Genomic DNA, 15,428 nt, shown 5'->3' on the forward strand with positions numbered 1-15,428 from the left:
AACAAAGCAGAGAAAGGAGATGGATAATGCCAAGGCTGTTCAGGGGAGATCTTTTCTGAGAAGGTGACATTCAGGAGAGGTCTGAACAAAGGCAGGCATGAAAGTAAGAGAAGTTTGAGGCAAAGGACACGGGAAGTACAAAAATCCTAAGGCAGAAACAGGCTTGCAACTTTGAGAAACTTTAGAAAGAAGCCAGTGTGAACGGTGTAGAATGAATTAGGGAAACAGAGAATGGGTCTGGAGCAGGCACCAACAGAGACCTGCCAGGGAACACACTGGAGAGTTTGTCAGCTTCAGTGAAGGACAACTCAGGGCATCACTACTCTACATGGGAAACACAATGGAGATCATTTTGGTGAGGCGGGGGTGGGTAAGGGGGAAGAAGTTAAGCCTTAAACAGTTCTCTCTGGACTGCCAGACAGAGACAGACTGGGGAGCAAAAGCTCAAGTGATAGGAGCACGGAGGCTGCGTTACAGTAGCCTAGCAAGGACTGACAGTGGTGTGGGTCCCCATCGAGTGACACAGAAAGGATTCCAGAAATAGCCCACAGGTAAGACCAAGAAAACCACCCTGTTCCAGGGCCTTTGTCCTTCAGATGTGTTGAGCCAAGATACACACTAAGGCTCTGGCAGCTGATCATCTAAGAGGGACCATCCTCTTCTCAACCTTCAATGGCTGCCAAATTACTCTAGGAAAAAAGTGTACCTTCTTTAGCCTGGCATTTAGGTTTCTTCAAGTTCCTCAGACCGGCCCCAGTCTTTCTTCTACTATGCCCTAACATGTACATTCTGCCCTAAAGTCAGGATCTACACAAACTCTTCATTGTTTCTCTTGCCTCAAATTCACGAAGTACCGTGTGGTCAAGTGCAAGACTCTAGGCTTATACCCCTTCCCATGCAGAAAACAAAACACACCTCCCATGGGGGAGGCTGCTCTTGCTTATCAAATGGCCAAGCTGCGGGCGAAAACTGAGTGCTTCCAAACAAAGGAGATCCTGTCCCTGGTACATCCCTAGAATTTGCCAATATTAAAATGCTCTTCAAGACCTCCAGTTTCTACCTGATGCAACAGGTATTGGGGATGGTATGTGTGTTGGACACAGTAAAATTGTGACTATAAATAGAAAAAAGCGGGAGAAAGGAAAGAGAAGAAGAATGTAAAAAGGTATCACTCATTTGTTTGTTCGTTATTCAATAAATATTTATCTTAGCACTGAATCAGATGCTGAGGATGCAAAGATAAAAACACACTGCACTCTGCAAGAGTTCACATTCTAATGAGAAAACAGACAGTGACAATGAGCACTGCCCATACAACTAAGACAAGCATGGCCAGCAGGAGCAGAGGGGAAAGAGAAGTAAGCCTGCTGGGGATACAGGAAGCCCTCACCCAGGAGGCAGGCTACTGTGTTGGATCATATCCTAGATCAGGAAAATTTAAAAAGAAAATTTTAGAATTATTGAGGAAATTTGAATATGGAATAAATAATAGATGATATTAGGCCAGGTGTGATGGCTCATGCCTTTAATCCCAGCATTTTGGGAAGCCAAGGTAGGCAGATCACTCGAGCCCATGAGTTCAGGACTGGCATGGGCAACATGGTAAAACCCTACTTTCTCTACCAAAAATATAAAAGTTGACCAGACATGGTAGTGCCAACTGTAGTCCCAGCTACTTGGGGGCTGAGGTGGGAGGATCACTTGAGCCAGAAAGCAGAGGTTGCAGTGAACCGAGATCACGCCACTGCACTCCAGCCTGGGCGATAGAGCAAGATCCTGTCTCAAAATAATAATAATATAAAATTAGTGCTATTCTTACACGTTGTAATAGTATTATTGTTACAATGGAGGACGTTCTAATTCATCTCTCAGAAGATGAATGCTTAAGTATTTAGGAGTGAAGTATCCTAATATGTGTAGCATGCAGTGTCTGTGTACACAAAGTATATGCAATGCGTCAAAATGTGAATTGCTCAATCTATGTGGAGGATATACAGTTGTTTATTGTACTATTCTTTCAAAATAAAAAAATACACAGATGCTCTAATAATTCCTTCCTGCACCTTCCTGGATGGTGCTGGTTATGCAGGGATGTACACTCTCCACTGTGGAGACCACTGCTGTAGATGATGGGAAGCTGTGGAAACTGTGAGCAGGGGAATACACTGATCGGGTGAGCATACTGCAAAGACACTCTAGCAGCACCATGGAAGGGCATGCTGAAAGGCAGGTGGGGAGAAAAGCTGGAGAGAACACAAAGCCAAGACACCAGTAAGGAACCTCCGTAATAGGAGAGGCAAGCAATGACACTGCCCACTTTAGGGACAAGGCAAGGGGGACCCCTACTTAGGAGGTACGACTGGCAAAACGAGATGATTTACTGGACATGAGAGAAAAAAAGAAGACATCCTGATGATCAAGTTTCTCACTGGAGCAATAAGAAATGGTGGTAACAAGTGTGGGAAATACAGTATGTGTAGCAGGTTGGCAGGGAAAGTTGTATTCTGGTTTTGGACATGTAAGGTTTGAAGTTTCCTGTGACACAGAGATGGAGCTGTCATGTAAACAATAGGATAAGTCTTATGACTTGCCTGGGCCTCCAATGATGACCATGTGGTAACAAGCAGCAATTCTGCTCCTTTACATGGATTGTGATGACCAAGGCAACTTACATTCCATGGGAAATTTTTCAATATACTATTATTATATGTTATTTATGTACCTTTGCCATTGACCTGTTTTATTTAATTCAGTGCTACTAACAACCTTAGAGGTAGCCATTTCTTTCCTTTGATAGAGGAATGAACCAAGGCTCAGACAGGGTAAGAAACCAAAGTTCCACAGTTATTAAGTTTTGAGCTGGGGTTTAATGTGATATGCAGGTGCCTCTCGGTGTCTGCAGGGGAACTGGTTCCAGGACATCCTGAGGATACCAAAATCCACAGATGCTCAAGTCTCTGATATAAAACGGTGTAGTGTTTGCATATAACCTACATATATCTTCCTATACACTTTAGTTGATCTCTAGTTATTTATAATACCTGCTACAATGTAAATGGTATGTAAATAGTTGTTATACCGTATTGTTTATGGAGTAATGACAAGGGGGGAAAAATCTGTACATGTTCAATAAAGACACAGTTTTTTTTCCCCTCCAACTATTTCCCATCTGAAGTTAGCTGAACACATGGATGGGAAATCCAAAGATGTAAAACCCATGGATACGGAGGGCTGACTGTACCTGAAGCCACTGCAGCCCAAGCTAATACTTGCAAAATAAGTATGAATAAAAAAGGTACTTTGAGCTGGTCATGGTGGCTCACGCTCGTAATCCCAGCACTTTGGGAGGCTGGGGAGGGCAGATCACCTGAGGTCAGGCATTGGAGACCCAGCCTGGCCAACATGGTGAAGCTCTGTCTATACTAAAAATATAAAAATTAGCCGGGCATGGTGACGGGCGCCTGTAATCCCAGCTACTCGGGAGACTGAGGCAGGAGAATTGCTTGAGTTCAGGAGGTGGAGGTTGCAGTGAGCTGAGATTGCACCACTGCACTCCAGCCTGGGCAACTAGAGTGAGACTGTCTCAAAAAATAAATAAATAAATAAATGAATAAAATAGAAATAATTAAAAAGGTACTTTGTAAATTACTTTCTATATGAAACTTCAGCCGGGCGCGGTGGCTCACGCCTGTAATCCCAGCACTTTGGGAAGCTGAGGCGGGTGGATCACGAGGTCAGGAATTTGAGACCAGCCTGACCAACATGGTGAAACCCTGTCTCTACTAAAAATACAAAAATTAGCCGGGCATGGTGGCACGCGCCTATAATCCCAGCTACTCAGGAGGCTGGGGCGGGAGAATCGCTTGAACCCGGGAGGCAGAGGTTGCAGTGAGCCGAGATCACGCCACTGCACTCCAGCCTGGGTGACAGAGCAAGACTCAATCTCATAAAAAAAAAAGAAACTTCAAGTAAGAGAAAAATTGAACTGCAACAGCAACAATAAGTCTGGATAAGTTACCTCTCACTACTGCCCTTTCCCAGAAATTAACCTACATTCTATGTAAGCACCTTCAAACACTCCCTGGAAAGGGGAACAGGAGCTGACCACGTCCAGCCAAGTAAAGAAAGCAAATCCTTAGGAGGATTCATCATAGCCAGTGCGTAACAAAGCCAGCTTACTCGGCGTGCAATTCCAGACTGCTGGAACCAAAGGGGCTGCAGAATGTCGGGCTGTTTGCAGGGCTGGCTCATCAATTTTACTCGCTGTGTGTTAAACAGTCTTGTCAGTAGAGGGAGCAGAGGGAGGTTTCAGAGCTTTTCCCCCATAAGCCAGAATGGAAACCAACTGTGTTACCCAGTTTTCACTTACTAGAGTCACTTGGCATTCACTCCCAAAATAAGGCTTTGAATAAGTCAAGCCTTCTTAGGTAGACAAGAACACAAGAGCCAATCTATAATCTGTCATCACATTTAAATCCATGCCAATTCCTTGAAAATTACAATCCTGGGCCAGTTACCAATAGTAGGGTCCTATAATCAGGAACAACTATCAAAAGACAATATGACACTTCTTTCTCAATAGAGTCAAAGAGGAGGCATAATTTTCTTGAATAGAAACAAAACTAAACTAAACTAAATATAATGACATTAGATGGAAGAAGATACGAATTTTAAACTAAACTACACATTCTAGAAAGGTGTAAGTTGCTAAAACTGGAAGGTTTTTGCAAATGATGCTGCTGACTAAATATATTAAAAATGAAAACTGGTCAGAAATAAGATTTGGTATGCAGAGAGCAAGAGATAGCCTAATGGCATAGAAAATTTATTTAAATCACATTACTTCTTCATGAGTATAAAAGTAATAAAACTGATTAGTGCACACACACAGGGCTTGGCCACTTCCAGCCAATTCCTTCACAGCATGTGTTAAAGGCACGTCCCTGGAGTCAGCGATGGCAGACAGTTGATGGGAAGAAACACTTACCTTTTGGCAAATCCCCAGTACTGGAGGCTGAAACCGTTCTGCTTCTGTCATGGGATGGACTGCTCTCCTCTTGCTCAGTAAGTGGTGATCCCTCAGAAAGCACAGAGCCGCAGGCCACAGGTTCTAAGGATCCAGAGAACAACGAGGTGGAAAACTCTGGGAACTGTGACTCGGGAATTTTATGTCGTCCATTTGGCAATTCACCATTGAATTGTTCATAGGAGCTGCTATATGTGTAATCACTTTCTGCATTTGGCTCATCAAGATTATATTCCTCAGGATTTGGGCAGTCTTCTTCATCATCATCTTCATCGTCCAGTTGCTGCTCCAGTGAGAATGGGCCATTCTCAATATGGCCATTGGTTTTAGGTGATTCTATCCACGTAGGGTCTATGTTCGCAAGTTCCTGATCTACATCATCTTCATCTTTTTCAATGTTTTCTTTCTCAGCATCTTCTTTCTCTTCCTGGTCCTCAGCTTCACCTTAAGAATTTGATGGGTCAAGAATTAGAACTTGTTACTCTCCTTAATACAGCCTCATTAAGTACTTATCTCCATCAATAAAATACATTTTGAATGTGCTTATGTACCACCTGGTAAACACCTCTTGGCTTTTGGGGTAAAACCTTCAGGTTTTCTAAATCTCATTTTTCATTCATTTAGTAATTGGCCTGCTCTTATAAGAAAAAGTTAGCTTTAAGGGAAAATAACTCTTTCTAAATAAAGTTGCACTTCCATTTCTACCCTCTATAATCTTCAGAAACAGACTTGTGGTGCATTACAGTTAGGTAAAAAGTTAATGACAAAATAAAGCACCATCATTAGCATGATAGAAACATGGAATTTCTCAAGTATTTTACATTTTTAAAAACTATTTTGAAATGTTAACATATTTCTGGCATACAGTTCACAAATGGAGTACGAGGCTATTTCCCATATTTCCCAATAGGCAGTTGGAGAGAATCATCCTTGTCATCTGCAGCAGCAGCACAAATCAGCCCCCATGTTGACCTGGCAGAACCCTACTAATGGAACTCTGAGAACCCCATGCAGCCCAGGTTCCAGGCCCCACTGACCATTGTCCTTTGCAGTCTCTGCCTCAGCTGCCTCCTCTAATCCTGTTGTTTTTAGTTTCACCTCTGGGCAGTATTCGCCATCCTGGTCATTGGAAGGTGCAGCTGAGGTGATGTTTTCTTCTATTATTTTCCTTTCAGCTTCTCGCTCCAATTCTTCTATCTCCTGCAGGCGCTTCTCCAATAACTCAGCCTGCCTCTTCTGTTTCTTTTTCAGTTTTTTCTTTTTGTTTTTAGATATTTTTCCTATCTATAACATGTTAAGAAAAGACCACAGGTCAGTTTTCTTCTTTTTAAAGCACCACGATAGTATAACGACTAGCAGCATGGCAAAGAGCAATAAACTCTGCTTTCTCATGCCATATTCTATTAAAATCCCAAACCCAGACAGATCCACTTTGTGGTAAGGCTTACGATAAAATCAAAGGGAAAGCAGTGCTGACTGATATCACGTACTAGGTCTACTACCAGGTGCTGCCCTCAGAGAGATATAGCTTAAATCCAGTAAGTCTTCACCATTCAAACTCTAAGAGAACTGAAGTTCGAAATTCTCTTGGCCTTAAAGGAGAAGCTCCTCTTGCAAGTTTTATTTGCTGCTGTCTATATACAAAGTAACAACATCCCAGCTCCTCAATGCCAAAAATGAAACAGGTGCCCGAGCAGGTGTACGTCACTGTGTGTTTGGGTCTCACATATGAAGCTCTTAGCAGCCAAGACAACATGAACTGTAAGAGATAAGCCTATGCTGCAAAGGGAAAAAAGAAAAAGCTACAGCTTTTGTCTGCCTCCCGTCATGGCTACCTGACTTGCAAAGCACTGGCAATGACAGCCTCCAACCTTTCAATCAATCAGTAAACTCAAGCAGCTCAAGCCAGGGAAGAACTATGGGAAATAACTTGAGCTTCTCAGCAGGCCAGGAAGCTTAATTATTAAAGCTCCCTCTTGTTCCAGAACTTACATTCCAAATCAAGAGTTGTCTCAGTAAAAATAGTGTTTTGTTGTTGTTGTTGTTGTTTTTCTTTGAGACAGAGTCTCTGTTGCCCAGGCTGGAGTGCAGTGGTGTGATCTCAGCTCACTGCAACCTCCACTTCTTGAGTTCAAGTGATTCTCATGCCTCAGCCTCCCATGTAGCTAGGACTACAGGTGCACACCATCATACCCGGCTAATTTTTTTTTTTTTTTTTTTTTGAGATGGAGTCTCACTCTGTCGCCCAGGCTGGAGTGCAGTGGCGTGATCTCAGCTCACTGCAACCTCTACCTCCTGGGCTCAAGTGATTCTACTGCCTTAGCCTCCTGAGTAGCCGGGATTACAGACGTCCACCAGCACACTCAGCTAGTTTTTGCATTTTTGGTAGAGATGGGATTTCACCATGTTGGCCAGGCTGGTCTTGAATTCCTGACTTCAAGTGATCTAGTGGCCTCGGCCTACTAAAGTGCAGGGATTACAGGCGTGAGTCACCACACCCAGTATCTAATAAGGACATAGTGTTTTGACAGGACCACAAAATAGATCAGTCTCTTTCTTATTTAACATCTGGATGGAAAAAATTAGAACAACAGCTTCAGAAAAACAGGTAACTTAGCAGCCAATCAGAAATAATGTAAAGTGGTTTTGAAATAAAAATACTTCAACTCCATCACCTCACATTTCACTAAACTTGGCCACCATAGTCCAGAAAATGCATAAAGAAGACAATCTTTGAAAGGCTCTAACTATCCCAACTCTGCACAGATCATTAAAACTTAACAAGACAGGCTGGGCGTGGTGGCTCACACCTGTAATCCCAGAAATTTGGGAGGCCGAGGTAGGCAGATAACTTGAGGTTAAGAGTTCGAGACCAGTCTGGCCAACATGGTGAAACCCCTCTCTACTAAAAATACAAAAATTAGCTGGGTGTGGTGGCAGGTGCCTGTAATCCCAGCAGTATACTCGGGAGGCTGAGGCACAAGAATCGTTTGAACCAGGGAGGGGGAGGTTGCAGTGAGCCGAGATCGCACCACTTGCACTCCAGCCTGAGCAACAGAGTGAAACTCAGTATTCAAAAAAAAAAAAAAAAAAAAAATTAACAAGACATTAAGTCTTACCTATTTGAGGATACACAGCTTTTATAAATGTGTCTACCCTTTAAATACACAACTTTTTAATAATTTGAACAACTCAATAATAAATGGTCTCTTTTAACATGGTGCATATAAAGTAATATGCATAAGTACTTACAGGTTTCTGCTGTGGAGCCGTACTCACTAAAATAAAATCAAACAAAATCGGTATTTAGCAGAAAACAGACACATGCCTTCATGTAGGTCATTCGAATTGCAAAGTGAAATAATTATTGTCTTTTAATGGCTATCCAACTTCAAAAACTATTAATCAGAGCTTCTTAATCACAAGGATCTAGAGTAAGTTTATGCCACTGAAACAAATGAGTGACTCCTGAAGTCACAGCAGAAGTTACTCATACTGAGCCATTTCTCTTATTTATCTAAAATGAAATACTAATACATCTCAAAAACAGTCAAGCCCAAGCACCAACAGATCACTTAAGAAAATGGAAAAGAATACATATCACAGTCATTAAACCAAATTTGTTTAAAATATAATGAAATGAACAATGTAGATGTACATCGATATTTGAAATCTATTTTGCAAGCTTTCTATAATTTAAATCAAATACTGCAGTTGGTATGCAGCAAATAGTCTAGGAATCACATGATTAAACCCCTACACCGGGTCAAAAGCTTAACAGGCTGGGTCCATGATCTAAACAACACCCTGATGGCAGTAAAGGAGATGTGAAGAGAGCCCCAGGCAGTCCCAGGAGCCTCAGCCCTTTAGTATCCATGCTTGCCTGACAACACACAAAGGCACAGATCATGGTGTCGAAGAGTGAGAAGCACAGTCCACACTTCACTGCACCACCCCGCCGACCCCGCCCCAGAAATAAAGATATCCCAATACTCAGGTCACTTGATCTTCTTCCCCCACCATCAGGCCTTTTCTAACTAACTCCAAATCTGTTGATACAACTCAGATTGACATAGCTATGCTAAATGGACAACAAGAATTTATGTACACAAAATTGAAGCCAGAAAAATATTCTCATGACTAAAGGTCAGCTACAGGAAAGCTGTTTCTATGTTCTCCTCTGCAGAGAAGCTGGCAACAGAAAAAACTGTTCAAATATAGATGAAGCAGCAACTACAAATTTAAATGGCCTTTTAAAGGGGGACAAAAGTAAATACTTCGAATATTAAAATATAATGTAGCTGGGGCATTTTCCATTTCAAGGATGCAGTTATTTCCAGCAATTTAACTTTTCCAAAATCTTCCTTATGTGTAACGTTTGATTCAGATACCTTCAACAACTGCAACTTTGCAAGCTCCCAATGCCCCCAAACTGAAATGAAGCTGGCTCAGCTCCCTCACCTGCAGACCCTGAAGGAGGAGGAGCACCTGCTTTCTGCCACTCAGTGGCCTCAGCTGCCATTCTTCTCACATATGCATCATCCACACACATCAAGATATTTTCCGGCTTTATGTCAGTATGAATGATCTTGCACTTACTGTGTAAGTAATCTAACCCTTGAAGAACCTGGATATAGTAAAATCAAGAGAGAAGATAAGCTATTAATATCTCATTATATAACTTTTATTTATTTGAAAAACATGTAATACAATGCCAGGGTACAAAGTTTGATAAACACAAAAGGATATTTAGTAACAATCTCCCTCCCATGCCTACCCACATTGGAATCCAGCTCTCCTTTCCATAAGCAACCAGTGTGTATAATTTCAGAGATTATTTATGCTCGTGGAAGCAAATGCATCTACATACAGTTGAACCTTGAACAACACAGGTTTGAACTCCATGGGTTCCCTTATACACAGATTGTCTTCCACCTCTGCCACTCCTGAGACAGCAAGACCAACCCCTCAGCCTACTCAATGCGAAGATAATGAGGATGAAGACCTTTATGATCATCTACTTCATATGATCTATCCACTTAATGAATAGTAAGTATATTTTCTCTTCCTTATGATTGTCTTAACATTTTCTTTTCTCTAGCTTACTTTGTTGTAAAAATATGCTATATAACACACATACAAAATACATGTTAATTGGTCAAGTGATCATTAAGGATTCTCATCAACAGCAGGCTAGTAATTCATGTATCATACAATTGACCCCTTTAGGTATACAATTCAATGGATTTTAGATGTGCGACTATCATTACTATTTATTTTTTAAATTATTTATTTATTTATTTTTTGAGACAGAGTCTCGCTCTGTCACCCAGGCTGGAGTGCAGTGGCGCAATCTTGGCTCACTGCAACCTCCGCCTCCCGGGTTCAAGCAATTCTCCTGCCTCAGCCTCCCAAGCAGCTGGGATTACAGGCATATGCCACCACGCCTGGCTAATTTTTTTTGTATTTTTAGTAGAAACGGGGTTTCACCATATTGGCCAGTGGTCTCGAACTCCTGACCTTGTGATCCACCTGTCTCGACCTCCCAAAGTACTGGGATTACAGGCGTGAGCCACCACACACGGCAACTACCACCACTATTTAAATGACAACATTTTCATTGCTCCAAAAAGAAACAACATATTCATCAGCATTCACTTCCCATCTCTCTCCTACCCCTTCTAACCCTTAGCAACCACTAATCTACTTGCTGATTCTGGACATTTCCTATAAATGGAATCATATAAAGTATTTTTTTGTAACTGGCATAATGTTTTCAAGTTTGACTCTTGTGCAGCATGTATTAGTACTTCGCTTATTCTTATTGGCAAACAGTATTCCACTGTATGGAGATACAACATTGTGTTTATCCCTTCACCTCATGAACATTTGGGTTATTTTCACTTTAGGGGCTATAAAAATAATACTGCTATTCACACTCGTGTATACATTTTTGTGTGAACATACTTTTTTTGAGGGGAGGTATATACCTAGGAGTTACCGTACTTAGGTCATATGGTGCCTCTATATTTAGCTTTTTGATGAACTGCCAAAGTGTCTTCCACAGTGGCTGCACCATTTTACATTCCTATCACCAATGTATGAGGGTTCCAATTCTTCGCCCTGAACAACACTTACTATCGTTTTTTACTTTATCCACCCAAGTGGATATGAAGTATCTCGTTGTAGTTTTGATCTACATTTCTCTGATGGCTAATGATGTCCATACATTTTTAACACTGCAAGAGAAGGGGGGCTTGATTTAAATAGAAAATAGCCTTGGTATCTAGACAACCCTACAGCATTATACTAAAAGAAAGTGATGAACCAAGATATTCATATTTATCATATTAAAACAATCAAAAATTTACAGTGTCAGTGACCTAAATACAAGGTCAGTGTTTTTCTATAATTATTTCCACTGGAGAATAATTTTTTCAATTATTTCCATAAACAAAATTTATTTTTACAAAACAGATCATGTTCTCATATAAGCATTAGAAATTCCAAATGTTAAGCAAATATTACATCAATGACCATTCAAACAATGAATTGAATAGGCATTTTGTTCACAAGAGACAGGAAGTGTTATATGTTTCACATCATCCAATGTAGGGAAAAGAAAGAGAGATCCGACTGTTACTGTGTCTATGTAGAAAGGAAAGACATAAGAGACTCCATTTTGAAAAAGACCTGTACTTTAAACAACTGCTTTGCTGAGATGTTGTTAATTTGTAGCTTTGCCTCAGCCACTTTGCTCCAGCCACTTTGACCCAACCTGGAGCTCACAAAAACATGTGTTGTATGAAATCAAGGTTTAAGGGATCCAGGGCTGTGCAGGACGTGCCTTGTTAACAAAATGTTTACAAGCAGTATACTTGGTAAAAGTCATCGCCATTCTCTAGTCTCAATAAACCAGGGGCACAATGCACTGTGGAAAGCTGCAGGGACCTCTGCCCTTGAAAGCTGGGTATTGTCCAAGGTTTCTCCCCATGTAATAGTCTGAAATATGGCCTCGTGGGATGAGAAAGACCTGACCGTCCCCCAGCCCAACACCCATAAAGGGTCTGTGCTGAGATGGATTAGTAAAAGAGGAAAGCCTCTTGCAGTTGAGATAGAGGAAGGCCACTGTCTCCTGCCTGCCCCTGGGAACTGAATGTCTCGGTATAAAACCCGATTATACATTTGTTCAATTCTCAGATGAGAGAAAAACCGCCCTATGGTGGGAGGTGAGACATGTTTGCAGTAATGCTGCCTTGTTCTTCTTTACTCCACTGAGATGTTTGGGTGGAGAGAAACATAAATCTGGTGTACGTGCACGTCCAGTCATAGTACCTTCCCTTGAACTTAATTATGACATAGATTCTATTGCTCACGTGTTTGTTGCTGACCTTCTCCTTATTATCACCCTGCCCTCCTACTACATTCCTTTTTGCTGAAATAATGAAGATAATAATCAATAAAAACTGAGGGAACTCAGAGACTGGTGCCGGTGCAGGTCCTTGGTATGCTGAGCGCCAGTCCCCTGGGCCCACTGTTGTTTCTCTATACTTTGTCTCTGTGTCTTATTTCTTTTCTCAGTCTCTCGTCCCACCCGACTAGAAATACCCACAGGTGTGGAGGGGCAGGCCACCCCTTCAATCCAACACTGAAATATTCCCAGTTTAATCGACAGTGGAAGGCATCTGATCAACAGTAAGCTATTAGTAGTTAGCCTACTGTTAGTAGAAGTTTAAAGTAGCCTTATGAAGTGAGAGGGAACAAAGATTTTACAAGGAAAATGAAAACAGGAATACCTCTTAAAAACGATCAAAATCCCTCCAAACATTTAAAACAACTTTACCTTACAGAGTATTTTTACATAAATTCACTGAATGTGCATCGCCTGAGCTCCTATCACATGCCATTATTCCAGGTGTTTGATATATAAAAGCTCCCAGGCTTCATGTTGCTTACAGTCCTCATATCCTCACAGAGCTTACCAATTCAGGACAGGAAATGAGTATGACAGGTAGGGTAATTGGCCAAAAAAAAAAAACCAAGATGAATCATGGGCATGGCAAATATGATTTAATAAGATACTGACAAGTTCCTAGTAAGTACCAGTAAAGTAGATAAAACTAGGATAAGATTTTAAGACATTTTTTGCCTTAGAATATTTACTATTTTGGATAATACTGCAATTAGGATATGTTTAAATTACATTTAAAATGTCAAGGCCGGGCTCAGCCTTGCCTTGTAATCCCAGCCCTTCGGGAAGCCGAGGCAGGCAGATCACTTGAGGCCAGGAGTGCGAGACCAGCCTGGCCAACATGGCGAAACCCTGTCTCTACTAAAAACACAAAAAAACTGCACAGGCATAGTGGCACAGGCAAGGTAGCACACGCCTGTAATCCCAGCTACTCAAGAGGCTGAGGCACAAGGCGGAGGTCACAGTGAGCTGAGATCATGGCACTGCACTCCAACCTAGGCGACAGAATAAAACTCTGTCTAAAAGGAAAAAAGAAAAAAAGCAAATAAAATGTCAAAGCACCAACAGTAAGAAAGATAACATGATGTAAAATATTTCCATGGAGAACATGGTTATACTTCTGAAGGAAACACAATCCAATGGGCTCATGTTATTCAACGACATTCATGCATCTTCCTGGTGCAAACTGAATAATATGTGGAGTTCTATATCTGAACAACAAAAGAGATTCTGAAAAGTACAAGAAATTAATGGATAGGCACATTGATGATGTCCAGCCCATAGAGGTCAAAGGAATACGATTTTTGAAAAATCGTTTTCCAACTAAAATTGTATTTCGGTATCAAATACTATCTCAAGGTAAAAATGTCAGTATCTTTCTTTCCTAAAATATCTTTGACCATTTTCTCATGCACGAGAGTTGTCCTATCTTTCCACCTTGGCTTCTTTCACAGTTCAAAGGTTGATTCACTGTGCGGGAGGCTGCACAGTTAAGAGTTAATGTGCCTCAGTGTGCAAATGTGTTCACATGAGGTCCCAATGACAATGATGCACCTCATGACAAGCAAGAAGTGATCTCAGTAAAAACTTAAAGTTCCAGATTTTTTTTTTTTTAATTGGCTATTGCACTCAACTGGGCTAACTTTCCTAAAACAGCAATGGGCAATAAACACAAGAAAAATACTTTGCCACTGGGACAAATAAAGTTAGTTAAGATAATTGAAACCATTAAAGGAAATGGCAACAGGGCAGCGTTAAAAACATGACCTTGGACTCAGACTGCTCTTAAATTACTGCTCAACCATTTACTCATTGTGTTACCCCTGGGCAAGCTGTTTAAGCTGTTTGAGCTTTCATTCTCATCTATGGGAGGGGGAAACACCTGTTACACACAAATGTAGCAATAAGTATTAGAAATAATCTATGGAAAACTCACAAAAACAAAGTCTAGCACACAAGAAACTTAAATGGTAAAACGTATCTAAGCCAGAAGACTTGTACTGATATTGACTTATTGAATTATGATTTTTCATCACTTTTTAAAAATTAATTTCTTTTTAGAGATGGGATCCTGCTATGTTCCCAGGCTGGAGTGCAGTGGCTATTCAGAGGAGTAAGGAAAGCACACTGAAGCCTCAAGCTTCTGGCCTCAAGTGATCCTCTTGCTTCGGCCTCCCAAGTGGCTGGGATTACAGGTGTGAGCCACCACATCCAGCTTCCTAAGTCACTTATTAAAGTTCTCTGGGTTGGCTGGCACGATGGCTCACACCTGTAATCCCAGCACTTTGGGAGGTCAAGGCAGGTGGATCACCTGAGGTCTGGAGTTCAAGACCAGCCTGGCCAACACGGTGAAACCCCCTCTCTACTAAAAATACAAAAATAAGCCAGGCATGGTGGCGCATGCCTGTAATCGCTGCTACTCAGGAGGTTGAGGCAGGAGAATCACTTGAACCCAGAAAGCAGTGGTTGCAGTGAGCTGAGATCGTGTCACCACACTCCAGTATGGGCAACAGAGTGAGGTTCTGTCTCAAAAAAAAAAAAAAAAATTATCTGGGTCTCAGTTGTTTCCATTTCTAATATAAAAGGGCTATACTTGATAACCCGTATGGTATATCCCAGCAACAAAACTTTGATTCCATAATCTAATTTTGAACTACTTTTTTCTTTTTTTGAGATGGAGTCTCACTCTATCACCCAGGCTGGAGTGCAGTGGCACGATCTTGGCTCACTGCAACCTCCACCTACTGGGTTCAAGCAATTCTCCTGCCTCAGCCTCCCTAGTAGCTGGGATTACAGGCACATGTCACCATGCCCAGCTACTTTTTGTATTTTAGTAGAGACAGGGTTTTCACCATGTTGGCCAGGCTGGTCTCAAACTCCTGACCTCAGGTGATCCACCCATTTTGGCCTCCCAAAGTGCTAGGATTACAG

General features: G+C 41.5%; 1 protein-coding gene across 9 annotated transcripts in view; it reads right to left on the reverse strand.

Moving 5' to 3' along the window:
- SRPK2 (SRSF protein kinase 2) overlaps window positions 1-15,428 on the reverse strand; it is a 286,551-nt gene that overhangs the window by 20,650 nt on the left and 250,473 nt on the right. For all 9 annotated transcript variants that reach the window (XM_055114799.1, XM_055114797.1, XM_034964712.2 and 6 more), the window contains 4 exons: window positions 9,488-9,653; window positions 8,279-8,304; window positions 6,064-6,310; window positions 4,988-5,470 (listed from right to left, as the gene is read on the reverse strand). In XM_055114799.1, coding sequence (XP_054970774.1) covers window positions 4,988-5,470; window positions 6,064-6,310; window positions 8,279-8,304; window positions 9,488-9,653 — 922 coding nt within the window. The remainder of the gene's footprint in view (window positions 1-4,987; window positions 5,471-6,063; window positions 6,311-8,278; window positions 8,305-9,487; window positions 9,654-15,428) is intronic.

This window comes from Pan paniscus, chromosome 6 (genome assembly GCF_029289425.2).
Source record: "Pan paniscus chromosome 6, NHGRI_mPanPan1-v2.0_pri, whole genome shotgun sequence".
Taxonomy (NCBI): Eukaryota; Metazoa; Chordata; class Mammalia; order Primates; family Hominidae; genus Pan; species Pan paniscus.